General features: G+C 49.1%; 1 protein-coding gene across 1 annotated transcript; it reads left to right on the top strand.

Annotated features, from left to right (window-relative positions):
• The first annotated feature begins 1543 nt into the window (after positions 1–1543).
• On the top strand, positions 1544–25291 carry LOC140658983 (alpha-2-macroglobulin-like protein 1). The gene is made up of 35 exons (XM_072878114.1): positions 1544–1602; positions 2413–2596; positions 3553–3715; positions 4294–4346; positions 6413–6433; positions 6932–7091; positions 7538–7622; positions 8889–9000; positions 9974–10088; positions 10509–10618; positions 11114–11281; positions 11498–11728; positions 12387–12450; positions 12839–12984; positions 13279–13428; positions 13666–13818; positions 14819–14903; positions 15714–15828; positions 16520–16745; positions 16875–17001; positions 17581–17702; positions 18208–18262; positions 18898–18981; positions 20033–20209; positions 20350–20431; positions 21229–21385; positions 21625–21699; positions 22087–22249; positions 22668–22882; positions 23021–23236; positions 23349–23473; positions 23793–23883; positions 24635–24703; positions 25018–25120; positions 25251–25291. The coding sequence occupies exons 1-35, from the start codon at positions 1544–1546 to the stop codon at positions 25289–25291; spliced, it is 4302 nt and encodes a 1433-aa protein (XP_072734215.1).
• The last annotated feature ends 2108 nt before the right edge of the window (positions 25292–27399 follow it).

Raw genomic sequence — 27399 nt, 5'->3', positions numbered from 1 at the left:
GGAGTCAGTAGGAGCCAGGCCTTTCAATACCTTTGCCATTGTGAGCCCCTGTGCTATTATGCGGGATCTGGCTGTCCCCTGGACCTGCTGTGGATCTACTGTGAGCAAATAAATGTCAGCTGGGATTGTTCAGCAGGCACTGCCTGTACTTTTTGAGACCCACAGAAAGAAATGAAGGGCAGCTTAGTGTCGGAGAGTGATTCACGTTCTTGCTCCGGTTCCTGTTCACTTGTTTATCCAGGTGCACTTACACCTTTTTCTCAGCCGTTGGCACCAGCAGCTCTGAGCTAAACAAAGCCCGGGGGGTTGGGAGTGGTGGTGTGGAGAAAAAGGAGAGAAAGGACTTGTATCTGCCCACTATGTGTGTGGGGGGGTAAAAAAAAAAAGTCCCAAACCCTAGTTTCCTTGTTATGCATCAGTCTTTCCTAAAGAAAAGGAAAATATTACTAGGCCCTAGGTATTTAAGAGCTCATTTTGGTACTGGAGGATAAATTAGTGGTGCATTTTGATATGAAATGGCCATTACACTAAAATAGAAGAACTTCCTTATTTTAAGAATAAGTAGTTTCAAGAACCAGATTTTCTTTTCAATTATGATAAGATACTCAGAGAAAAGTTCAGTATAATCACTAGACTAACAGGTATAAAATTAGCATGCAGAAAGAAGCTCCCAAACTAGATAGCGTGTGTTCCCATCACCTAGGGCCAGAGCCACAGCCTCTTGGTAGATAGAGAAAACCCCGTAGGACTCAAGCTGTGCAGTTTTTGACCTGTCTTACCAGTGTCCAACCCTCATTTCCACCGGTGAGTGTGTGTGTAAGTTGGCCCTGAACTGGACCACTGAGGACTGTGTGATACAGCTGGAGTGAACAGCAGCTGTTAGATTTCCTCTTCAAACTGAAATACCTGTAGGTGAGGACTCCAGCTCTGCCTGCTCTCTCTGCACTCCTCCTGGGTAAGGCAGCATTCTGCGAAGGGGCAGAGCACTATGCATATATGCTTATTTTGTACAAAGCCTCGTCTCCAGTTCAAGACTGAGACCTGCCTCAGGAGCTACAGACTCCAAAAGCTTGGGGACAGTATGACCACAAGAGCTCACCGTGAGCTCCAGCTGAGTGCACATGCCAAGGGGTCGTGGGACAATCCAGCTGGAGGCAAAACAATGGGACTGGGGCTGCAGCTGGCATAGGGAGCAGGGTCAGCGCAGTGAACAGGAAACAGGCTGTTGCTTAGCAAAATAAAAAGCAAATTTGTCTGAATGATGCTGGTCCATCCACAGGGGAGTAGGAGAGCAGAGAGGCTGGAGTCCAAAAAGACTTGGATTGGCTGGGGAACATCCTGAAGGGTACAACCCTGTGCCTGCAGCACTATAAACACAGGAATGAGGCAGAAGAAAGAAACTTGGGGCTCCTTGTCTGCTTCTTAGGAGAACGGCAACAACAGCAGGTGGCCTGGAGACTTTGGAAGGAGAGAAGCTGCACCCTACCTTCTCTCCTGACCAGCCCTCCAGAGGAATCCACCTCTCTGGGGGTCTCCCATGAAAATGTGGACTCCCTTCCTCCTGAGCTGCCTGCTCTACACCCTGGGAATAGTGGCACAACCGTAAGTGCCATTTGAAAATCTAGTGATAGATAGTTGTGATACAGAGGGAGGGGCCAGGATAGCAGGGAGAGAGCATGGGAAGTCATCTCCTGGAAGGGATAGACATGGGGTGGTAAGTCATCTCCTGGAAGGTATAGACATGGGGTGGTATGCAGCATGCCACAAGACTTGTTATGAACACAGGATCCTCCTGAAGGTGGGAACCTCTCTCATGGATATCGCTGCAGTACAAGAACTAGGTGAGGACTCGCGGTGGGAACAAGAAGAATGAGGGACTGCAGTCTGAGGCAGGCTGAAGGGAAAGGTGTAGGATAAAGTGAAGGGCAAATGAAAAGGGCTGCAGGGCTGGGGATGATTAAACAGGAACCAATCTGCTGCCAAGGTAGTTGAGGAGCCGTCTCAAAGCAAGAAGGGCGAATCTTTTTCTGTTGAGGGGCTGGAGTGTTGCATTTTCCATGTGTACTGGGAACACCTAAGAATGGTTCCCTTTGCAGAAGTAGAGATGGTCTCTACTGTATATGTTTCTCTGTACTACTGCAGCATCCTCCAAAACCATGTACCCACCAGTGTGACCTGAGGTCACCTGAAAGCATTTCTCTTGTATTTATCTGAAATTAACTATATACCTTCCATCACCCCTGTGAGAGGTTCACACTCTCATTGTTAATCTGTCCCTCTCACTCCATCAGAGCAGCACCTCCCGCCCTCAGAGCGGTGGCAAACCCTCCTGCTTCCTCACACTATAGAGTATGAGTGCCAAGAGTGGGTGAGACTACTCCCAGAATGTGATGTCTTGTTTCCCCACCGCAGGAGGTACTTGATCATCGTTCCAGCTGCACTGCCCTACCCCTCTTCTCAGAGGGTGTGCTTGGACCTCCGTGGGGTGGAGAAGCCTATTCGTGTGGCCTTAACTCTTGTGCATCCATCTGGCAACCTCAGCCTCTACCGCAAGGTCGTCCGGAACAACTGGATCTTCGAGTGCTCCAAATTTCAGGTCAGGATCATTCTCGGCAGGGACCTCTAGCTGGCAGCTCCCAGCATGCTCTTTTGGCTCGTGACTCCTCTCACCAGAGAAATAGAGAATGAAGATGATGGGAGGAGAGAGGGCATGGAAAGAAGTGAATGCACAGTCAGGGGGAGTGTTTAGTGGGAGCCTGGTGTCTTTGCTCCCTGCCTTTGTCTGTCTGCATGATACCGTTCCTGCTAGGTATCTCACAATCCACCCTGGTGGCACACTGAAGGAAGGCTTGCCTGGCCAGGCACCAAAGGACTGAGGAGGACGGAGGTGCTTAGAAGCACCCAAATGGCAGCTGTACAGCTCATTCTCTGCTCTGAGAAGGAAGCACTGTCACAGGGTGTCATTTGTGAATCGTGATGCAGGAATAGCCAGACTTTTCATCTCAGACAGCCTCCCATCATGTCTGCTTCCCTCCAAGCTTCCCTTTAAGGGCTGGAAAATGTGCCAGAGGACTAGGAAAGACATAGGAGGGCATGCACACAAGCTCAGCACAGGTCTTTCTGATCTGCCAAACTCATGAACCTTATTTTCTTGGTTTGCACTGATGAATAAGAGTGGATTTCAGCCTCCATGACCTGCACACTCTAGGAAACAGATTTCTCATCAACGTAGACCTTTTCTTCCCTTGGGTTAAGTCTTCTCCATCTTGCTCCATGCAGGCTCTACAGGTGGCCCTGTGAAGGGGCAGACACAATTTCTGTGCCAGAACAGGCTCCCCTTTCCTCTTGTCCAAGTGCAAAGGTGTTGTCCCCTGTGCTTCCATAGACACAGCCCTCAGCCACTGAGGGGACACCCTGTGCTGGCCTTCAAAGTAAGATGGAGAAGAGGCTGGCCTCACAGTGCAGCAGGAGCAAGGAGAAGAGCACTACTCTGATGCCATCTTGTCAACTCCTACTGCCTGCTAACCTGGTGGCTCCTCTGTTATGTCCTAGGTCCCCCAACCTGCAGGCAGCCAGGAGGTGGGCACTGTCCACCTGCACATCTCCAATGGCCACTACTTCAGTGCAAATGAAGAGAAGCAAGTCCTGATCCACAGGGCTGGCACAGGGACCTTCATCCAGATGGATAAACCCATCTATAACCCAGGACAGACAGGTGAGCAGTGCATGGAGCACCCTGACAGTTCCCCTGCCTTGACCTGCCTGGACTTTGTTCCCAGTTTCCCATGAGTGGCGTACCGAGCACTTTGTGCCCTGCAGCCTCCGTGAGGATTGAGGGGGAAGCTATCTGCTGCCTTCTGGAGTGATGTATCCATGCACCACATTTTAGGGGCGGGAGGGGACTGGAAGGGTCTGTTTCACATGCTTTAGGAGCAGAGCTGGCTTGGAAGAGGGAACAGACCTGAACATGGTCTTCTCGGCCAGGGCCAGGTAGGACGCGTCTGCTCACACTGCAGACAAGGAAACATAAAGGTAACTCTGGGCGTAGCCCGTGGGAAAGACCCTAAATTGTGAGGCTGGCTGCTGTGCTGCTGTGCTGCTGCTACACGTTTTGGGGGAAGAGTCGGTGAGCAGGGCTGAGCAAGGGGTAAAGGGGGGCTGCAGGGCAGGCGTGGGGCTGCTGGTAGGGCTGTGTGGGCAGCTGTGATTTTGGGGTGAGGCAAGTGCAGGGCAAGTCCGTTCCCGAACACGCTTTATCTCTATAATGTGCTCTTCTCCATTTTCTTCCTTCAGTGAAATTCCGGATTGTGACATTGACCGAAGATTTTGCTCCCGTTAACAGCAAGGTAAAGCCCATCTAAGTGGAGGCGAGGAAGTCTCCAGGCTTCCTCTGTCAGTTCTGCCTCCTCTGCAAGCCCCATGCCGTGGAGGCTGAGACAGTCCCAATGTCTGCAGCACCCAGGGCGGCCAACACCAACCCTCTACTAAACTAAACTGGAACAGCAGTGCCCGTTTGCCAACAGCTGTGCTGTTGCTCTCACAGGACGGCTGCTGGCTGGTGGGAGGCTTGGCGCTGCTGATGGTATTTGGGGAGTGTGCCAGCGATCCCTGCTAGCTGAGTTAGTACAGGGCAGCCCAGGAGCTGCGTGCACCTGTGCCTCTGCCCCCCGCGCCAAAAAAACAGGCAGGGCTTCTGGGGACATCTGTGGGCTGCTGGCCATGGGCACAATTACCAGACAAGTTGTGTATAGACCCTGCCAGACCCAAAGCTCCCCCCCCGCAGCTCTGGAAAGTTCAGCGCTTTGTGGAGTGTGTTGCACCTTAGGGAGGCAGGAGGGTCTGAAGCAAGCTGTGACACATCAGCAAAATTTTAAGAAAAATTAATTGATATGGAAAAGGATACACATGAAGTGATCATAAAAAAAGAAAAGAGACAAAACAGTATAACCAAATTATACTGACTTGCTGCTGGCAGCAGCTCATTCTCCTCATGTCAAGGGAGTGAGAAGTTGCCAGAGACTTGCATATGTGCTAGCCAGGAAACTGCAAGACTAGCATCTTTCTACGGTAAGCAATTATACCTGCAGCCAGCAGCTATAGCTATTTCACACTCCTCTGTCCTCAAGCAATTTAAGGAGAGCCAACAGGAATTCATGCCATGACAGATAAATACTGAAGGGCACACGTGAGCAGAGTTGGATCAAATCCCTCTAGACTGAAATAAAGGGAGAGATCCTTCCAGCTCCTTTATTGCTGGCTTCATTTCCTCTTTTTTGAGTTATTGGTGAGGGCCTAGGATCATGCACTCCTTTCTCCTCCCAACAGAGAAGTCATATGTCTTATATTAGTTAGATCATAGAGTAAACAATACACTTGCTTCCACGCCTACAGTTGGTTCATGAAGATATTTGACCATAAATGTTTGACGTCTATGTGTGAGTGTAAGTAAATCAGCGTTATAACTGTTAATAACGCTGTGATGAAAATTCAAAAAAGGTCATGCTTAACCAAAGCTATTATGAGGCTTGAATGTACTGCAGCATTAAAGCTATAATAATTAGATGAGTTGGAGATAACATGGGTGCCGTTCACCAGCATGTTTAGTTTTAGCATTGACATTAGATTCAAATTACGAAAATAGTTAACCTTCACAGTTTTTTTGTTTAAGTGAAAACAGAGCTGCCTATGATAACTTGCATGAAAGCTTAGAATGATGAATAATGTGAATTACATGTGGCCTTCTGTTTACAGACTGGTTACTCTCCCAAGCCCGTGCTCCTGCCTCCTTATGCCTCATGCTCCCAAATCACATGTCCTTCACCACTGCTGCCTCCTGACTGATAGCTGCAGTGATATAAGAACAAACAGAGAATTAATAGGCTTAGAAGGGCTGAAGTATGTCCTTCTTTGTCCCTCCCTGTTACTGTCAGCTGCAGTCAGCAGTAATTCGTGTCTTGAAGCCTTGCCTCCTAGGCCAGGGATTTTACAGGAAAATGTGGGGTGCATTATTCCTATAGGTGATGCAGTTTTGCTAATTCTTGGGCTTTATGTTAAAAAACTGGCACCTTTTAATATTTGTGAACTTGGGATGATGGTATTTGTGAGCCTACTTTTCTCCTTTTTTTTAATAGTAAATTCTAGTTTTCACAGCTGTAGGATATCTATTAAAGTGCATCTTGAAAATTAAGGGATCAAAAAGCAAATCCAAAGAATAGCACAGATTTTTGTGTTACATATTTTCCTTACTATTTCAAAGCCATTCTCCTGGTGTTGGTAGGATCAAGCTCCTTGTATTGTAATGTTTGGGACTGGTGGTGTTGTCACAGCACACGGACAAGGTGGGTAAGATAAGTTTATATGCAGGTTGCTATGTCATGCCAGTTTCTGACATTGCTGTCTGTTTGCTTTGCAGTACTCCGTGGTGGAAGTCCAGGTGGGTGTTTCAGACTCCTCAGGTGTTATGAGGAAAGGTACTTCAGTATGGATAATACCTAGTCTTACTGAGTCATGTTACTTTTCTTAGGGTCTGTGTATACACATGCACATGCATACTATATCCACATCCCTCTTGTTAACAAGCATTGAGGATCCAAAGGGTTCAGCTTCCATCCATTTCTACATTCAGGAATGCCAGCCAGGCTTTAGCTAACTCTTACAGTTCATCTTTACAGAAGATTGGAGAGTCTAAGTGTCAGGACCTTTCATACCTTCCTTTTCAGTGGCAGTACAGAGTAGAGTAACCCTGGGTGGGTTGGGTTCACCTCTGTTGATGTTCCAGCACTCAGGTCACTTCAGCACCATCTGGGGAAAAAACAGCAGGAACCTGTGAAAGCCTCTGAAATCTCTGAAATGCCTTTGAATCCAGTGGGCTGGGTAGAGAATAGCAGGTGTTGCTGATGACTGCCTCTTCTTTACTTCCCTCGGACTGCAGGACCCAAACCAAAACCGTATTGGCCAGTGGCTGGATGTGAGACCAAAACAGGGCATTGCAGATCTCTCTTTCCAGTTAGCTGCCGAACTCTCTCTGGGGACTTACACCATCAGTGTGGTGAAACCAAAAGTGTCCAGTACCTTTAAGGTGGAGGAACACGGTAAGATGGAGTATGGAGAACAAAGAATGGGATGGAAAAAGATGCTTGTTTCTGTCTGTATAACAATATATAGCCAAATACTATAAACTAAGATTTACCATCTGAGAGCTAGGATTAAACACAAATCTATAGCGTATAGCCTGGGCAATATCAGAAATGAACACAAGGGAGACTGTGCTTGAGATTCCTGGAGAAGGTATCTGCTAAGAACTAGGCTGGCACAGAGTGAAAATACACTAAAGGCCTCTGCGAGACTGTTCGTATGTTGGGGGAAAAAGGGGATTCTTTCTTTGGTTTCCCTGTTTTTAATTAGTCCTTGCTTTTACCTCATGAACATGTTCCTTCATGGGACTCCAGCCTGATATGAACACACTCTTCCCTTTTGTGATCCCATGTCTAGGTAGTCTGTTGCCTTTGAGGGAGTAACTCTGTGGTTTTTGTTCCAGTGTTGCAAAAGTTTGATGTTTTCTTCGAGGGACCAGCTCAGATTTATGCTTCAGATAAAACTTTCCCACTGCGTGCGTGTGGCAGGTAAGGAGGATGTTCAGGGGAAAGAGCTCATCAAAACTGTGTCTTTCCTTCCGTATGTCTCCTATCTCTTGAATCCGTCAAAGAGAAGTGGCTCAAGAAGGGCCAAACACAGTTGTTCCTTTCAAAGAATCCCAAATAGTGCAAGAGTCAAAGTGATGGCTTCTTCCTTGGGGATGAGGTACACGAGCCACACTTGGGAGAGACCATCCAGCTATAGGGAGACTTGTCTAGGCAAGTGATACCCTGCTCTGGAAGCTGTGTGTGTGTTTCTTTAGAAGGTTATGCTGTTCCTTCTTACTTACACGCTGCTGAGTTTATAAGGAGCAGATAGGTTTCTCTAGTTATATAGTCATTAGCAAAAAACTGAGCAGATGAGGGTGTGAAGGAAGGCATGACCTCAGATGGTATAAGCACAAAGGAGGAAGGAGAATGATCTGCAAAGCACTTTGTAGACAGATAAAAGGGGGTGAGCTCATTTGTATTTGGGGCTGGATTGTCCGGAGACTTTTGTTGTCTCTTTGCTGCTGGTCTGACATAATTTCTCACTAATTGGGACATTTAAAATTAGACCATATGAAGCTCTACTAGAAAACAGTACAGCACTCTGCATCCCCAGGATGGGTCACAGATGTCTTCCTGTTACTGATACTGTCAGGAGCATTGCTCCAAAGGGAAAGCCAGAGAGGAGTCAAAGCAGGGAAATGCAGCAAGGCAGGCAGGGGAAATGTCTGCACTGACAAGGGCACACTTCTGCTGTACCTTGCAAAAAACAGCAGAGCAGGTCTGATGATGGAAACGAGTCCAGATCATGAGATAAGCCCATAGTGAGGCAGGTTTGAGGTCACTCTGTAGCTCTATTACTGCCATACCATGCACTTGCTGTTGCTGTCTGCATAGACACAGGTTTCTGCTGCTTTCACACCTGAGCTAATATCTCCATTGGGTGTTGCTCCGTGCTGCGTGGACACATCAGCTCAGGTCAGCTCTCAGTGTCTGCCTGCAGTTCCAGGACAGCAAGCACCCAGAAGTGGGAGAGCTTTGGAGAGCGTGGGTCCTTTCCCATCTCTGCTTTGTTTCTGCCTCTGTTGGACGCAGGATTGTGCTGTTCCACTCCCCAAGTACACAACGTGCTATATTTTCATTTATGCCTGCCAGCTTACCAGCTGCATTATGACCTTCATCAGGAAGGCCACCTGTGTGGAGCAATGTGCTCAGCAAAATACACAGTACCTCTGCTCGGCAGCTCCTCTTTTGTTCTGCCTACAGGTACAGCTACGGGAAAGCAGTGCAAGGGATCATGTGGGTGACTTTGTGCCAGAAGGCAAGGAGGCATCCTCAAAATACCAGCAAGGACATCTGTAGGGAATACAGTGGTCCGGTGAGTAAAATCCTGGAAGATAGACGGGTAGTGAAGGAGCACCACACAGGACCAAGCGTCAACAGCTGAGTGAACAGAATGAACTGCTATGTAGGGAAGGTTTGCCAACCTCTGTAATGTATATGTAGACTAATAAGTAATTGTTTTTATTCAATTAATGCAATTATTGGTGCTCAGAGCAACTGAGAAGCCTTTACCCCCAGAAGTTCTTCTTTAGAGTTCTGTTCTTTTCTGGAAAGAAGCATAACTTGGCAGAAATTCATGCAGTGTAAGAAACAGCAATTAATAGAGCTTACTCAGGTGCAAAATTACCGTGTTAAGGTGAACCTGTCCTGGAGCTGCACAAGGACACTAACGTATGGTTGAGACATGGTTAATTCCATAGCCAGATCACACAGTGGCTTTTATACTTTATTTTCTCTTTTTATATATTTATATAGTACATATTTTTGTATTTTCCTTATTACATCTTTCCATTCCTAACAAAGTATTTCATAGCTGGGCTCTTCCCTTGTACATATATGGTTGAAAACTTTTCATGCTTTATGATTTGTCGTTATGACTTGTTACGGTAGTTGTAATCTTCCAGCTCTGGAAATGATTTGTTACTTTGAATTTTTGTTTGATTCTGCAGTTCTTCTAGCTAGATCTATTAAAATACTCATGTATTTGCTCTGTGATCCAGTTAGTGCAGTCTTCAGTTTTCTGCGAAAGCTGGAAAGTTGCCAACATTGTAACTTTGACAAAACTGTGATGTGTGTTTTGTTTTATATTTCTACAATATGAATTGCACATATTCATGCATATAAAATAGAAAATACAGAATTTTAAATGTGAACCATATCTATCTATATATGAGTCTGCATTATTACTTGTTGCAGTCAACAGTTATGACAGAATGACTAATACCTTGTACTTCTGACTTCTTCCCTTCTCCCCAGCCCCAAATAATATCTACAACTTCCTATTGCAGACCATGAGCAAGGGATGCTTCACCCCTTCTGTAAGCACATCAGTCTTCAACCTGGCTCCCAGCGAGGAAGATAGCAAACTCTATGCAGAAGCCTCTCTCCTGGAGATGGGCACAGGTACCCAGGGGCTCAGCAGAGTAGGTGCATGGGTGAGAGGGACCATTCTGGGGGTGTGAGGGTCAGTGTGGGCACACTTCCCCCTCTCCTCCAACTGGTACTGGGACCATCACGGGACACGGAGAGCAGTCCTGCCTGAGGAACTTGCTGTGCCCATGGAGAGCTACTCTGCCAGCAGCAGGCAGATGAGGTGTGGCTGGGAGTGTGGTCTGTGAGGCCACAAAAGGGCTTGGAGACATCTTAACTAAAGAAGGAGCTGCCACAGGAACAGCCTCCAAACCTTGAAGGGTGCTGGTGTCGGGAAGGAATTTTGAGACACTTTGCTTAGAGAGGCTGGGAATAACAAAGTGAGATTAAACTAGGGTGCGGTAGTCACCTCTGATACTGATCCTGCTTCCCTTGCACTCTGCGTTCCAACAGGGGTGCAGATCAATGCCTCCAGCCAAATCCTCATCTCCAGGACAGCTGCAAGGGCAGTGTTTGAGACACCAAATGCATATTACATCCCTGGAGTACCCTACAGGGGGAAGGTGATTTTTTTCCCTTGCTTCTTCCCTCCCCATCATTTGCCAAGGAATTTAATGTCTAGTAAATTTTGCTGACCCAAACCATTTTCTATTCCTCAGAGTACTTTACCTTGCAGTGTGTCACATTACTTGACAGTGCGGCTCCAGTTTCTGCATTTCAGATTCCCTGATGTGTTTAAACCTCCAGCTTCTGCTGAGAGTGATGAGTGATGTCTCAGCAGGGATGCTGGGATGCAAGGATGTCTCAGCTGTTGGCTAGGAGATGAGCCCCTCATGCTATAGCCACATACACCTTTTGGAGCGGTTATGTTTTAATCACTCTCAGCTTAGCTTTAGAGATGAGGGAGTTTTATAGGTCTCCTGTCTTCCTGGGGCCACACTGAAGTTAAGGCCACCTACACAGGAGGCTCTATGTTTGTCAGAGGGAGGAAGGTTTTGGGTATGACACTGGAAGAAATATCTGACTTTGGCTTTTCTGCCTCACCCTGTTGTCATCAGATTAAGCTTCAGGATCACTATGGAAATGGTATGAAAAACAGAAAAGTTTATCTCGTGATAAAGTTCATGAGGCGTCGGCTTATCAAAACATACATCACAGATGGCAGTGGAATAGCATCATTCAACCTGGACACAACTGCCTGGAACAGCTCATCAGTCTCTTTGGAGGTAAATCCCACCTCTGCACACAGGAAAGTGAGAATCCTTGAGCTGTGCTAGTGCTCCCCACTCCTGCCCTGGAGCCCCCCTGCCAGCTCCCCACACAGCTCTGCCTGTGCAGAGCCAGCAGGAAGGCACTAAACAACAGCCTTTTCCAAACCAAGCTGACGACATCCTAACAAAGCACTGAAGCATGAAACTCTTGATTTCTGTGTCCCCTCTCAGGGAAGGTTCACACTGGAGGATCTCACGCACACACCTCGAAAAACAGACTTCAGTTACACAAATGCTTACCATCACCTCCAGCCCTTCCATGTCACAACCAAGAGCTTCCTGGACATACACCCACTCACAGAAACACTGCCTTGTGGGCTGAAGCAGAATGTCCAGGTGACCTTCACGCTCAGTCGGGATGACCTGGGAGAAGACACCAGCCGTATAGGTTTTGCATATTATGTGAGTAAGGGTAGTGGAGAACCTGGGGGAAAGGCTGCCCTGATGGGACCAGACCCCAATGAAATGTTGAGGGAGTAATTTAGATCATCCATGGAGGGATGACAGGAAAAACTTGTTCTTGGAGAACGGGGTGAACACTACACCCAGTAGAGCTCAGCCTGGCCACAGTGTGATCCTGGTATTGGGGCCCCAGTCACCTCCATGGATGGGAGGAGGCTTCTGCCTTTGCAGCCCATTGTCCCCTTAGCCTCTGCCAAGGCTGCAGCGGGAATTGTCTTGTGCAGAGTCTGCTGTCAAACTCTTCTCCCTTTAAAACTGGATGGGAGAATCACTTTTTCACTCTGGTTATCAAACAGCTGCTCAGTGGAAATGGCTTTTGGTCTGGTCTGGAGACCTGCCTACTAGAGGGGAAATGCCTTATCTCCAGTGAACCTACTACCCATCCATTGTCCTGTCTGCCAGACCAGAATCTCATGTGTTAAGGCTTCTCCTCCAACACTGTGATGTCTGCAAATCTGCTGGACCCGAGATGTGGGGTTGGATTGGACCCATAGTTTATTTCTGAGGTTGCTTAGGAGAGCAAGATACACATGGGTGAGTGTGACTGCGCTCTGGTGGCAAACAGCAGCCTGCTCATCGCTTGTCCCTCCTCTCGCAGGTCACTGGGAAGGCTGGAATTGTTGTCAGGGGCCAAAGGAGTGTCCAGGTCGGGAAGCTGAACAGTAAGTCTGTGGCAGCCGGACAACGGGAAACAGTTGCGCCTGGTGGGTTTCTAGGTTGGACAGGGAGAGTTGCCAGAGTTTCTCCCAGATTCCCTGAATTTATAGGTCCTGGGCAGTCAGCGAACAGGACAGAGAGAGGCTGCAGAAGCAATTGTGTCAGCTGGAAGAGGCCGAAAAGACAGAACGAGGGAAACAATGATGGGAAGATAGACTGGGAGGACCTGTGGGAAGATGGAGCACATGGGGTCAGAGAATGGAGGGAGAGGGCAGACAGAGCAACAGCAGGAATTGGTTTGACATTGTGGGATTATAAAGCAGAAGAAAGAAGGAGGGCAGAAGGAGATCTCGGTGGGGCTGTGTTGAAAACGTTTTGCCTTTCCTTCCTCAGTGTTGAAGGGCTCCTTCTCCATCCCTTTGACCTTCACTGCTGACTTCACCCCATCACCTTCCTTAGTGGTGTACACCATTTTCCCCAGTGGAGGGGTAACAGCTGACAGCATCCGTTTTGATGTTGCCTTGTGCTTTGAAAACCAGGTAAGACTCACTCCTGCAGCTGGGGGAGAGCTGACAGGCAGGACTCAGCAGGCCTGAGGGAAGGAGACCCTCAGATCCTTCAAAGAGAGAACTGGGGAGAAAAGAGGAAGGGGATGTCTGCAGCACAGTGCCCAGGGACCAGGAAAGCTTCAACAGTGACTTCTGTTCATAGCAGTGGCTGAGCAGGGAAGACTCCAGCTGGTCTCCCTCTTTCTGTCTGTGTTGCCTGTCTGTCAGCCTCCTCACCCTTCTTTCTCTCTTTTTCATATTTCCTTTCCTGGTGTGTTGCTCAAGGTCAAGGTAGAGTTCCAAGCTAAAGAAGCCCACCCAGGGTCAACAGTGCAGCTCCGACTGCAGGCAGCCCCTGGCTCCCTGTGTGCAGTACAGGCAGTGGATGAAAACATGTTCTTCGTGAGACCAGAGAGCGAGCTGACCAGACAAATGGTGAGCGTCTGTGCAACCAGCCAAAAAAACAGGAGTGACAGATGGGCTGGGGGAGGCAGGCAGGGGCTGTGGCAAGGGGAGCTGGAGGCTAATGGATGAGGAGGTGTTTGTGCGGAGGAGAAAGCAGGGCCTGCCTAGGGAGATGGGCAGGAACAGATATGTATAGGGGACGGTGGAGTGAACATCTGGAGGTATCTGCTCCTTGCCCCATTCTTCCCTGCCTGTGAGTTTCCCTAGGTCTATGGTTTGTTCCCTGCTGCCTACCGACATGGATACCCTGCCCAAGTAGAAGAGCATTCAGATCACTGTGTTCAGCCCCAGTCCACGTCATCTCTGCTACGAGGGAAGACACAGCATTCCTTTCAGCCTGACATCTTTAACCTCTTCCGGGTAATCACCTCATGACTTTTCGCAGAGCTGTTGAAATTATGAGCACCTGAGATATCTTTCTCCCCAAGCAGTCTGAGAAGGCCTTGCCTTCTCCAGACAGCCCCTGCTGTCTGTCCTGACCTAGCTGTGCTCTCTTAAGAGACATACAATCCCATTATGAGTATGAACACCTGTGTTCCCCTCCACAGATACAGAAAGCAAGATGATGAGATCCTGGACCAGCAAAACCCAGCTTTTTGGGCTTGGGAATGAGGTCCTGGGCTGTGTCCTGTTTGTCTACAGTATTAGAGAAAAGAGAGATGGGGAGTGATCCCAAGCATTAGACCACAGATCGTTGACATGGCTTAGTTGTTAGCCTGCTCTCTGGCACTGTTTTGGGCTGTTCCCAGGCAGATCTCTTGGTATCTTTAAGGCAGATCTCCTCTAGAAAGGGCTAACCTTAAGCAGCGTGGACACAAGACAGGCAGTGCCATTTGGCCTTGGACCTGGGGATCAGACCCTATCCTCTTTTATTTAGCAATAGAGGCACATCCTAGGAGGCTCTTTCACAGCACAGGGACACCTCTTGTGTTTGTGGACAGGCCCATGTCACAGCCCCAGGGGCTGAATGGGGGGTGTGCTCCCCGTCACACCTCTGTATGACTTCAGGGGGCAGATTTCATCCAGCTATTCCCTCCAGCGTGCATGAGGGCACGGGGCAGGACACTGACACCTCTCCTCTGTGCCCTTGCTACTGGAAATGCGTTGAGAGGAGCAAGACATCCCAGTGTCCCCCAGAAGAGAGGTGGTGGTTTAGTGACCTCCTGAGAAAGAAGGGACTGGGGAGGCTGTGCCATGCCTCCCTCAGTACTGTGTCTGCTTGGCCCAGTGCTACTCTGGGCTGCCCAGGCACCAGGCTGTCCTGGCCCCAATGGTTTTCAGAGTCATTTTGAATAACAGTGGCTGCTCTTCCCCACTCACAGATGCTTTTCTGCCTCCCCTGCCCTCCTCTTCCTAACAGAACATGGGGCTGAAAATCTTCTCAAACCTTGTAATCAAGAAGCCGTCTCAGTGCTTTCATCGGGTGGATAGGAAGCTGACCATGGGTGAGCTGCACTTTCAGCCTACCTGCGACATGAGGTCACCCAGATGGAAGAGCCCTCTGATCTCGGGTTTGCTGGTGGTGGATATTGGCTCTCTGAGGAGTAATGGGTGCTGCTGCCACAGCCTAGCTGCCCGGTCCACCAGCCTCGGCAGGAATGACCCCGTCCCTATAAAAAGGGCTCTGAAGCATGTCACTACCTGGATGTTCCCTGACATTAAAGGATGGCATTCCCTTTCCTGGCGCAGACAAACACGAGCATGGGCCAGGAGCTGTTTCCCAGTGACTACCCCACAGGTTGTGCTGAGACCTGGCTTCTGTCTCCACCTGCAGCTGCAGGGACAGTCACTTCCTTCCTCTATGTCTCAGTTTGTACTAGATAATCATACTAAGCTGGCTCACACGCCTGCTGATATTTAAAACATTGCTTGCAGAGGGCTGTGAGTTTTCTGCAGAAAAGCAAACAGTACTGTGATTCACAGAATTACAGAAGTGTTGGTTAAAATGGCTCTCTGAAGGTCCCTAGTCTCCTTAGCACCAACTCTGGGTCAGGTCAGCAAGGGGCTTTGTCTAACCAAGCCTTGGAAAACTTGCAGCCAGCTCACTGCAAGCTGATTCTCCTGTTACCTCTCTCTTTTCCCGTCCTATTTTCCCTCTCCTACCAAATCACCCCATACCCTTGTGTTTTCCTCTGTCAGACTCTTCCCACGTGTCTCTTACTGCTTGCTTTGCCTCTTGCCCCAGTGCTAGGATGTCTATCATAGGCATGGTTCACCTCTCGCACTCTGGTGGGACTCCTTATTCTTTCTTTCAGGGGGGCCTTCTACAGAAGACCAAAGAATCACTAAAGAACAACCCCAATTTACATCCCATGGAAGACTTCACCACTATTTCCCTGAAACTTGGATCTGGAATCTGTTCTCTGTTGGGTAAGTGATGCCAGATTTACAAATGGACAGAAGGATGAGCCTTTTGTTATTGAGTCTTGGCTGACTTGCATTTGTGCAAAAGTCCAGCCATAGGTGTAAAGAGAGGTCTGCATGTGAATTTTGTGGCTCTTTCCTGCATTTGTAGTGAGTCAAACTGAAGGACTAGTAGATTTTGAGGTGCAGAACTGAAGTCTACACAGGTTTAGAGAAGGGCAATACACTTCAAGACCAAACCACCAAGTATCTTCTCTTCACACATTGGGGTACACTCTACTAACTTGTCAACACTCAACCAGCTAAATTTGTAGCCCTTGTTGCCTTAGATTAAGACTGATTAATCAGCACTCAGGAGGATATGGTGCTGCTGCTTTCCAGAACATCATGCTGTTGACTGACATCATGCTGTTGACTGAGTGTACAGAGCTGGAATGCTCGGGCAGTGTCTTGCTCAGGAGAAGGGTATGAAGCCATTACTCATGGCATTGAAGCAGGGTTTATGGCTTTAGGGAAGAAATTGCTGAGAGATGCCTTGCTGTGAGCCACTGGAGTAGAAGTCATTGGTTGTATCAATATATCAGAGGTTGATCTGAGCATGAGGACCTGCATAGCCTCCCTCATCCAGGGCCATGAGCCCTCCCCATTGCAGTGGAGTGGGATGAATTTCTTCATGCAAGTGCTCTCTTCCTCTCAGCTCCAACGGCAGCAGGAGTGTCCCAGTTGCAGCACCTGCTGCTGCCGCAGAGTGGAAAGTTAAGACATTCTGCTTGGCTGGGAGGGGATTTGGCCTTGCCCCGGCCACGAGCCTCAGAACATTCCAGCCCTTCTTCATGGATGTGACGCTGCCATATTCTGTCATCCGAGGAGAGACCTTTGTGCTGAAAGCTACTGTCTTCAGCTACCTACAGCAGTGCATACAGGTGTGTGCCTGTGCCACAGGTGACACTGTGTGGGACAGACCTACCATGCCCTCCAGTTTTAGAGCGCATTGTGCCAAGCCATCTCTCCTGAGTTGCCCAGTCACTCGCCTGCATCTGTCATTCCCTCAGATCCATGTGGCCCTGGCTAAATCCTCAGACTTCCAGGTGGAGCCATGCCGGACCTGCAGGGACAAGGAGTGTCTGTGTGCAGAGGAGTCCAAGACCTTCACGTGGAATGTGACAGCAGTCCAGCTGGGTATGGCAGCAAAAATGGGAGCGGTGATGGGGAACCCTAAAACTGAAGTGAAGAGGGAGTGGGAGGTAGCTGGCAGAGCCTTGCCTCCTCTGGATCCTGAAGTTTGTTCTTAGTGGTTCAAGCGTGTGATCCATTGTGTCTGCTTGCTTTCTCTCTTCTTAGACAGGCTCATCAGAGAGGGCAGGAACTGAATGGGTGGCATGGAGAACTCTTGAAGAGATGGCTGTGGGACCAACTGGGGAAGAAGGGGCTGCATGAATGTGGGTGGGGGAACCTTGTATTGCTGTGCTTCATATGCAATGGAAAGGGGACACTGGGGTCCAAGAGGCTGCTGCACCTTCTGTTGTTACAGTCATATGTAGTGCAATGAAGTCACTGTTGGTGAGGCATTACCTAGTTCCCTCATGCTTCGGGTGTCTGAACAAGCCATCAGTACTGGCTGACTCATCTTTACCAGCCAAACTGCTGAGGCTATGAAGACCAGCCACCCGAAGCATCTCAGACCACTATCATTTAAAGCAAGTTGACTCCATTTGGCCACAGGTATAAGAAACAGGCTCTGTTCAATTTATTTGCTAGGGATTCTGAATATCACACTGAGGATAGAGGTACTGGACACCACACCACGCTGTGGGGGCAGGAAGCCCTTGCCAGCTACCATGAGGCGGAGGCATACGCTCGTCAAACACTTGCTGGTCCGGGTCAGTATGAAAGCAAGCTTGCTTCTCTCTCTGAATATCCCTGCCCCTGGGGGAAGGGAGGCTGAGCTGGGCTAAATGGTTTTCTCTCCTCATTTTTTGGCCAGCATTAGCCTACCAAGGCTGTGGCTCAGTTTGCTTTGTCCCCCCCCAGGACCTAGCCCAGCCTATTCCCTTCTTGCGGTACTCTTTCTTGAGCTGCATTCATACACCATGCCTGTGTTTCTCCCTGTACCTTTCCCTGCTCAATCACCCATTGTACATGAGCTTTTGTATATGCTCACTGACCAGAGAGCCCCGTCCCTCAGGCTTGCTCTTGCTCTCTTGAGCAGTGAAGCAGGCAACTTCAGTGCAGACCTGCCAAAGTTGAGGAGGATGGAGTCCCTGACAGGCTGGGGACTAACCACTGAATCCAGACCTGAACTTGCTCTGAAATTTTACTGCTGTTTGTGAATTTTGTGTGTAATCTTGTTTCTCCTGTCCCATGTTCATGTTCCTGCCCTGGCAGCCAGAAGGTGTTTTAGTGGAGAAGTCTTACAGCTCCCTTCTGTGCCCGAGAGGAGGTATGTGGACAGCCTGAGTGGGTCCTGCAGCCTGAAATAATGAGACCTGAGAGTAGGACTAAAGTGTGGGAGGTCTGATGAAATAATGTTTTCAAATGATTTTTCACATAGGAAATTTAACTTCCTATTAGACAGGAAAGAACAAGAAATATTACTTCCACATGTGCCGTCCTACTGAATTTGCTACTGAGTATATGTGGCAAAATCCTGCTCTGTAGTCTCCTTCCCACACTGCAGCCTCTGGGCGTTCCTGGGGCTTGAGAGTCACCAGTGAGAGCCTTGAGAGTCACCAGTGAGAGCCAACCGTTCCACCCTGTCCCTGCAGCATTGCAAGTCTCTCCAGGATGTGCCCCTGCTGAGTGACGACCAACTGTGATTCTTGTGAAGCTTGTGAAATGTAGTGAATTGAGTTGTGAAGCTTGGTGAACCCTCAGCCTGGGCAGCAGCTCTCATCTCTCTTCTAATCTGAAGTTTCCAGGCGATAGAGCTTGGTGTCATGACTGGGACAGACTGTAGGGAGCAGTCTGTGTGAGCGAGATGTAGGCAGTGTCCCATTTATCTATGCCAGTCTTGTCCTCTGGTTAGATCCATTTGGCTTGATTTTTCATGCTACAGCTTTATCCTGTCGTTATCAGGAAACATGGCCGAAGAACCTGTGTCCCTTCGCCTCCCTGACAACATAGTAAAGGGATCTGCCAGCGCTTCCATTTCCATCTCAGGTAAGTGATTTCTATTGTGGGCTCACTGACTGCTGTTACAGATGTGACAAGGCTTAACTTGGTGATGGTGTCAGGGGATGCATTTGACATGAAACTGCTCAAAAGAGAGGATGCTGCATTTCTATTTTCTGCAAGATTTGCCAACACCAGGCTTTCAGATTTTTGGATTAGTGCTTAGGCTTTCATGGGAAAAGTAATCTGCAGAGGAGAATAATCCTTATTTTTCTAGCTAGGACTTTGGAGCAGAGACTCTAGGCCATTATTTTTACTGAGACTTTGGGACCTTGGCTAGTTCTGTGTAGCTACAATCAGCAAAGCTCATAATCATCTTGTCTCCCTGTTAAGTTTTGCTGCTACAACAGAAGCTCTTGGAGAGAAGAAGTCATTCTCAGCATTACTAAGTTGCAAAAGAACACTTTGGAGAGGCTACTGGGACCAGACATACCCACCATTCAATACACTTATTTGCACTGGGCTCATTTGCCCCCATGCCAGAATTGGTATGAAGCCAGGCCTGGCATAATTAGCCATAGGTATTATGCAACAGAGCCGCAACGGAGGAAACTGAATACAAGGCTTTTCTGGCTGGCTGGAGGACATATGGACACCTTCACACCATCTGACTAGCACCCCTGCTGGCTTACTGACATTTTGATGCTTGACATATGGCCAGGTAGAACAGGCCTGGCTAAAGACCAGAAACATCTCAACCTTTCCCTAAGTGCTTTTGTATTTGTCTGTCTGTATGACACACACTGAGCAACTGCAGCTCTGCTCATAGCCTTTTACAAATAGTACTTCAGACTGCAAAAGCTGATAAGGGAAAGTTCCTCAGGGACTCCATAGTGTGGTCACCCTGCATGATGATGCCAGACTGGGAAGAGGCAAAACAGTCACCACTCTCCATCCTGCCCTCTGTTGTTTACTCCTCTTTCCTCCTCTCCCCAGTGTTTTCCTCCTGTGCTGAGATAAAACACTATTATCCACTGCCTGGCTGAGAAGCACCTCAAATCATACTTACGCTTGCTTTGTTTCTTACAACCTTGCGTAGGTGACCTCATGGGGACAGCACTGCAGAACCTGGACCGTCTGGTGCAGATGCCCCACGGCTGTGGGGAGCAGAACATGGTGCTGTTTGCCCCCATTGTCTATGTGCTGCAGTACCTGGAGAAGACGAGGCAGCTGACCCCTGAGATCAAGGAGAGGGCAACAAGAGTCCTGCGCAATGGCAAGTACAACAGACCCACCTTGCTCCTCTGCCTTCCCCTGCGTCCAGCCTACCAATAGCTCTTGCCCTTGCACTCACTCTGTCAATGTTGGCCCCTCTGTGTTACTGTGCTGTATTAATCAGTGTTCCCATCTCCCCAGGGTACCAGATGCAGCTTCTTTATAGGCACAGAGATGGGTCCTACAGTGTCTTTGGGCAGCAGGATGTGGAAGGGAACACTTGGTAAGCATTGCAAATATCCCTCACTCCTGATTTTTCCTGTCTAAGCCAGAGCAGCTAATGTGCCTGGGAAAGCTGATAGGATGGGTGTTCCTTCTTTTGGATGGAGACCCCAGGAGGTCTCTGGCAGGGAGACAGACTGAGGAACTTGAGCCACTTGAAAAAGCAGTGAGGCAGGGCAGCAGAGTTTCTGGGAAAGTGGAACAACAAAGATGTGGTCCCAGGTGGTGGGAGGTCCTTTTTTGCCTCTATGGCCCTGCTGTTGCCCCACAGACAACACCAGGTTCTGCTGGTGGTGTCCCAGCAGCCAAGATAGGTACATACTGACTGGAGGTAGATCAGGGAGGAGCAATAAAAAATCATTTCCCCAGGGAGGGCATTGCTTGGGAGAGTTTGAAAGAGCTGCATTGGCCCAGCTTGACCCTGTGGTGTCTGGGCTGGGAGAAATGGAGAAAGGAAGGGAGGAAGAAAATGGGGAATTCGAGATTGTCTCTAGGTATTTGGGGGAGATGAAGTGTATTGGGTAAAAGTAGAAGGGGTAAGAGGTTTTTCACCTGTGAAATGACTGGGTAAAGCAGTAGTATATGAGGAGTACACTTGTGGAGCCAGGCTGAGGGAGAGGAGTCACTTGGGTCCTGTGGACCATATCCACTTTTAGCTTGCCTTTCTGTACGAAATTAACTCTTTTTTGGCACCCCACTATGTCAGTGTTAACTTCAGGGACAAGCACCAGGAGGCCTTTGACTTTCTCTTTGCCTTTTTTGTGTTTCTTTTTCTCTCACAACTCATCCTCTTCCTAGGCTGACAGCTTTTGTAGTCAAGAGTTTCGGCCAAGCCAGAAAATACATCTATGTAGATGACAAGAATGTCCAGGATGCCCTACACTGGCTAGAGCAAAACCAGCTCCCCAGTGGCTGCTTTGCCACCAAAGGGAGCCTCCTTCACTCCTCTTTAAAGGTAAATGAGGGCCAAGCCAGGCAGCACAGCTGGGGAATGGCTGAACAGATGTTGTGACAGCAAAAGATTGTGGGATCCCAAAGGATCCTGGAAAATCATTCCTGCAACCCATGCAACCAGCCTCAAGGAGAGCAGAGTATGGGGTGGGGAACATGAAAGGAATGCTTTTCCTTCTGGGGAGTCACTGCCTGCACCCTGCAAACACCACTTAGAGAGTGAAAGGTGCATTCCCTTCACAGGGCAGCATGGATGATGAAATCTCCCTGGGGGCGTATGTCGCTGCAGCACTGCTGGAGCTGGGTCAGCCTCTGAAGGTGAGCACGCTCCCGCTCCCTCCTGCTCTCCTGTACGCTCCCACGCCTGGGCACCGCTGTGCGGATACGTCAGCTCATAATGCTGGCATTCTCCAGGCCAGGAACAGGTAGGGAGCTGCTGGGGGAGAGCCAATGTTTGGCCAAACTGTGAAGTCATTCCTCAAAAGAGGCAGTGCTGTAAAACTGGCATGGTGCCATAGTGTTTGGTGGCTATGGCTCCCAGTGCACACTGGGGCTGCACTGCCTGTTTTCTCAAAAGAGTGTGTAATTTGATGGGTTCCTCTGGAGCTAAATCAGGAAGACATAGTCCGGCTCCCTGGAATGAGCTCCCCTGCCCCCTGTTTTGCTTCTGTCAGAGTTTGGCATGTGTCTCTTCTCCCAATGCAGGGCAAGCTCATGCAGACTACCCTCCGCTGTCTGCAGCAGGCAGTTCACAACATCACCAACATCTACACAGAAGCTGTGCTAGCCTATGCCTTTGCCCTGGCTGGGGACTATGAGACAACCCAGGAGCTGCTGTACAAACTGGAGGAACAGGCCATCAAATCAGGTGCTGACTGCTGTTGGGGTGATGCTTCTCGTTCACCTACTGGGATCTGGATTAATGTGTGCCCAGCTAGGGCAGTTAAAAATGACATATATATTTGTACATATTCCTTGTATTTGTGCAGTAACTGCACTGTGTGACTGAAAATACAATAAGTTATTTCACAAGCTGTGAGGGTGACTTATCAGAAAGAGTTTCCTCAGCCTGGAGGATTTCAAGGTCCTCTTGAGGAAGGAGGTAGGAATCTGTGAGCTTGAGCTAAGACCGGATGAAGCCCTGGAGAATAAACTGAAGAAAGCGACCCTGGCCTGAGTACAAGGAATGAGCTGAAGGAACCCTGAAAGCACTCTGGGTTTTGTTTCCTGTGAACCCCCAATTATGTCCTGTCCAGACAGCCTGCATGCTCCTTTTCCTTCTGCAGGAGGACAAATCCACTGGAGCCCCAAGCCAAGCTCTCCAGCTTCCACAGACTTCTGGCCTGGTACTCAGTCAGTGGACATAGAGTTGACAGCCTACGTGCTCCTGGCATACCTCTCTAAGCCACGGGTGCATGCAGGTGACATGACAACTGCAGCTGGTATTGTGGCGTGGCTGACCCGGCAGCAGAATGCCTACGGGGGCTTTGCCTCCACCCAGGTAACAAGTAGCTCCCTGTGGATTAATATACTTTTGCACCTGAGGTTGGCAGGGCGAGTCCTCTCGAGGTCTTCCTGCTCCAAGTCGGCTTCACTAGAGCTGATGCTTTCAGAGGGGTGACTGTCTCTCCCTCTCTAGGACACAGTTGTTGCCTTGCAAGCCTTAGCAAAATACGCAGCAAGGACGTTCAGCACATCAGGCCAGGCACTTGTGAGGGTGAAGTCCCAGAGGGGCTTTGGGAAGGCTTTCCAAGTCAACCACCAGAAGCGGCTGCTGGTGCAGCAGGCAGCACTGACAGAGGTCCCGGGGCAGTTCCTAGTGCAGGTCCACGGCAGCAGCTGCGTCTTTGCTCAGGTGAGGTGGTGGGACGAGCGTGGGAGAGAGGAGAGGTGGAGGAGTCTGCCTCTTCTCCCTGCATGAGATCATGCCTGGCCTGTCTTTTCCCCTCCTGGTCCTCGCCCTGCAGACAGTGCTGAGGTACCACGAGCCTCCCCCACGGGCTGCTGTAACCTTCACTCTGCGTGTCAACACAGAGCTGACCAACTGTAGCCAGGCCGATGCACGTGTCCTCACCATCCGCATCCTTGCCAGGTGACCCCAAGGGTTGTTTCCTCCTCCAGCAAGACCTACTGTGCTTGGGGACAGCAGCTGGGAAAGCCTCAGGGCTGCAATGGAGGGACCCAGCACTTGGGGCGGACAGGACAGAGGGTGAATTTGGTAGGTGGAAGGGGTGGGGAAGGAAGGTGCTGGCTGCCTCCTGCGAGAGGGAGCAGTGGCTACTGTGCCCCCAGTCCCAGATGGGCTACCTGGCTCAGGGTCCTGCACACAGGGTATGGTGGTGGAGGGAAGGGGGGTTGGGAGGGCACTATTCTCACAGAGTCAGACCCTCTGACTGTTTCTCCTTCTTCAGCTACATCGGGAGCAGAGTCACATCCAACATGGTGATTGTGGAGGTCTCCCTGCTGTCTGGATTCATCCTGGCTCCCAGGTCCAGGATGTTGGTAAGGACTTTGGAATAAAAAAAAAAGCAGCTGTGGTGAATGGGTCCCACCTGCTTGCTCCTATTGGGAACTCTTCATTTCAGGCCATGAGGTAACTAAATTAGCAGGGGCCCTTTGCTGTTGTAATTGAACCAAAACCTCATTTCTGTACAGGGCCCGCAAGGGTTGGCTACAGGAGATTAGAGGTGGTTCAGCTTCTCCCACTGACACTATTCTGCCTTGGGCCAGGAACAAAATGTGCTGCTGGGTGTGCTAAACACCAGGATTTGTTTGCCAGAAATTCTAAGACAAGATTTCTTAGAGAGACTATAGTTCTAGCCAAAAATATAATTTTTTTCCAATTAAGCCATAAAACTGAAAGATTAAATATTTGCACAGCCCCCAGGCAGGTCTTTAAGAGCAGTCTAGCAGTCAGTGAGATGAGATAACAAGAATCTTTACTGGTGCCTGCACCTGTTTGCTGACCAATGCATCAGTCCTATGTACTATTCACACAGCCTTTTGCCCCTGGAGTGGGAGATTGCTCTAACTGAGCAGGGACAGCATAATTCATCCCCGAGGTGCTCAGAAGGGATGTCCAGGAGGGAATACCAAAGATACAACCACTAAAACCCTTATGTGTGAGAAAGACACAGTTCCACACAGAGTCCAGCTCCGCACCATCCCTTCAATACAACAGTGGGTCCCTCAGGACAGGAAGCCCTAAGGAAAGTGCTCACAAATTTCCTTGTGTTATTGTTTCCTATCCCAGCTGGAGTGCAGAACCATCGTTAAGAAAATAGAAGTGAAAGCTGATGTGGTCTACATTTATCTGGAGAAGGTAAGTGGGAACAAAAGCATTTGGTTTGGCACAGCAAGAGCAAGAGGCCAGAGGACAAGGAGCTGTGTGAGAAGCCCAAGGCTGGGCTAGGCATGAGGAAAGAGTACTGGTAGAACTGTGAGCAGAGGAAGCTTGCCCAATTTCATTGTAATTGGGTTAGCATTTGCTATTCCTCACACATACTCCATTTCTAAAATCCAGAATCTTTAATGGATTAGAGAGATTTAGTGCAGGAAAACATTCAAGCAAGGGAAGATGAAGATGCAATGACTTCTTTCTCCCCTTTCTTGCTAATTTCTTTCCACCTCCACAAGCTGAACGATGAATCTCAGAGTTTTATTCTGCAACTGGAACAAGTAATTCAGATGAAGAACCTGAAACCAGCCAGCATCAAAATCTATGATTACTACCAGCCAGGTGGGTTGCAGATTCCCTCCTACTCTGGGCTTGGGAGCTGGGTTCCTAGTTCTCTGGCTAGGAAAAGATGTGCACTCTTCTCTGTGTGCATGCATGTGTGTGTAATTGACTTCCTCATTTCCTTTTGCAGAGGAACGAGCCTTGGCTGACTACAGTGCTGTCTGTAGTTGAGGTAGGCAGCAAGTCCCTGTGTGGTACAAACAGTGGCATCAGGAAATGATGGGTCTTGGGTGGGAGAGAGGGAATGTAAGCAATCAAAGATGGGAAGGAGGATGGTAATCAGTGGAGAGCATATATCCAGCTAGAAAGAGGTGTTGCCTGTGGCTAGGTGTGTGGAGCTAGGATGGGGGCTCTTTTGCAGCCAGGGAGGCAGCTGGAAGGCTCTGGTGGAAGGCGGAGACAGGGACAGCGTATCTCAAAATGAGAATGAGGAAGGAAGGGCTGAGCATCACGTGGAGTGCAAATGCAGAGCTATAGCAGCCTGTGCTAACAAGGGCCCTCAGATCTGGACATGGCTCCATTCCCTCCACCCCCCACTATTTTAATTGCAGGGTAGGAAAGGGGGATTCAGGGAGCCAAAGGAGCAAGCTGAAGCTAGGAAGATGTAATATTTTGTCTTGTGGGGTGACATATGCAGCTGCCAGAAGGGGGATGGCTTGTTAGTAGTAGCCTGAAGCCAGGACAGGTCTGGAGAAATCCCTTCTGGAAGGATAAGACAGAATCTTGACACGGTACATGCTGTATCCTGACACCATCCCACAGAGAGAGTGCTGCCTAGGGATCTGCCTACAGAGCCACCCTCACTACTGGCCAAGACAAGGCACCTTCCACAGCCTGATGATAGCCATGGAGGGACTGGATCATGCCCTCCTTGTTTGTCTTACCTTCTGTCCCCACAATCGCACATGGTTCCTCAGAAAGGGGTGGAGGAGCTCCCAAATTTGTGATAAAGGAAAGGAGAGGAACTGCCACACCATGACTCCTGCTTTTGCCCAATATTTCAGGTTGGGCACTGAATTGAAGGAAGTTCCCCAGCTGGGACACAGCCCACATTAAAGTTGAGCCCATGTGGTCCTGTGCCTGAGTGGATGGACTGAGGGATCACAACAGTCCAGCAGTTGTGCCTGTACTGTGAGGGCCTGGGCCGGGGTGTGGGGGGGTGTCACATATCTAGTACACACCTGGGAAGAAGAATTAAAGTAAGCATGACCCCTGACCTTGCCACCATTGTGCCAGTTGTTGATGATGATGCCCATGAAGATACCATTTCTGCCATTGCCAATGGACAAACCTTCTAGCTCCTCTATTGCTCTCTCCTCATGCTTCCCATGGTTTCTCCTAATACTTCCTGCAGTAGGACTCAGGCAGCTTTGGAGTACAAGATGCAACTGAACATGCTGTGACAGCTGTATCTCCTGTGCCCTTCCTGCAAGCTCCTGTGCCATCAGCTCTTCTTTGAAGCAGCCTCCAGATAGTAATGCAGTGCATTGAGACTCTAGCCCCTCACATCCCCTCAGCAGTACAGCCTTGCCAATTGCTCTTGATAAAGGTCTCTAAATGCAACTGTTGGCCAAAGGAACTGTTGAATGTATTCCAGCTCTCCCTTGCCTTCAGCTCCAGCTTGTGTGATGGTCACCTCGCCCAGGTACCAACTCTACCTTGATGCATGCTCTACCTCCTCCTGTGAAAGTCCACTACTGGAGGGGCATAGTTTTGCATGTGTATGTGTACATGTACATGCACACACAGAGCAGAGGTGAAGAAATTATTTTTCCCAGGTGCTCTTAAATGCAATTTTCCTGGTTTGGGAGAAAAACAGTAAACCTGAATAATCACTCAATCAGACAGTTCTAGTCTCCTGACTTTTAATAAGATGCCAGACACTGTCTGAGCCTTTCAGAAACTAACTGCTCAGCAGGAGTTTCAATTGCTTCTCATCTCCATGTGGTGGCTGTTGGCAGGGGTGGCAAAGGACTGAGGGACAGAGACTGCAGAGGATGGGTCTGTCCCTGTTCCTGTGAAGACAACAAAGGACAAAAAAATCTGTGTTCCTAAAGTATTAAAACTAACCATTGGGAACTCAGGGGGTTTTTTGCACCTCGTGACCAAACAGGACTGCCAAGCCATCAAGGACAGAGCTCTCTCTGACTCTACCCATACAAAGCCTATGGCAGAATCTCCACTAAGAGTGTGGGGCTTGTGGCAGGCATCCCAGGGCAGGGCTGTATGCCTCCCACAGGTGATTCATGAAGCAGGTGTTTTTCTCCATCTCGTGGGCT

This window comes from Ciconia boyciana, chromosome 1 (assembly GCF_034638445.1).
Source record: "Ciconia boyciana chromosome 1, ASM3463844v1, whole genome shotgun sequence".
In the NCBI taxonomy this organism is placed as follows: Eukaryota; Metazoa; Chordata; class Aves; order Ciconiiformes; family Ciconiidae; genus Ciconia; species Ciconia boyciana.
Note: the sequence above shows the minus strand (reverse complement) of the source record. Positions and strands in the feature narration are given on the sequence as shown.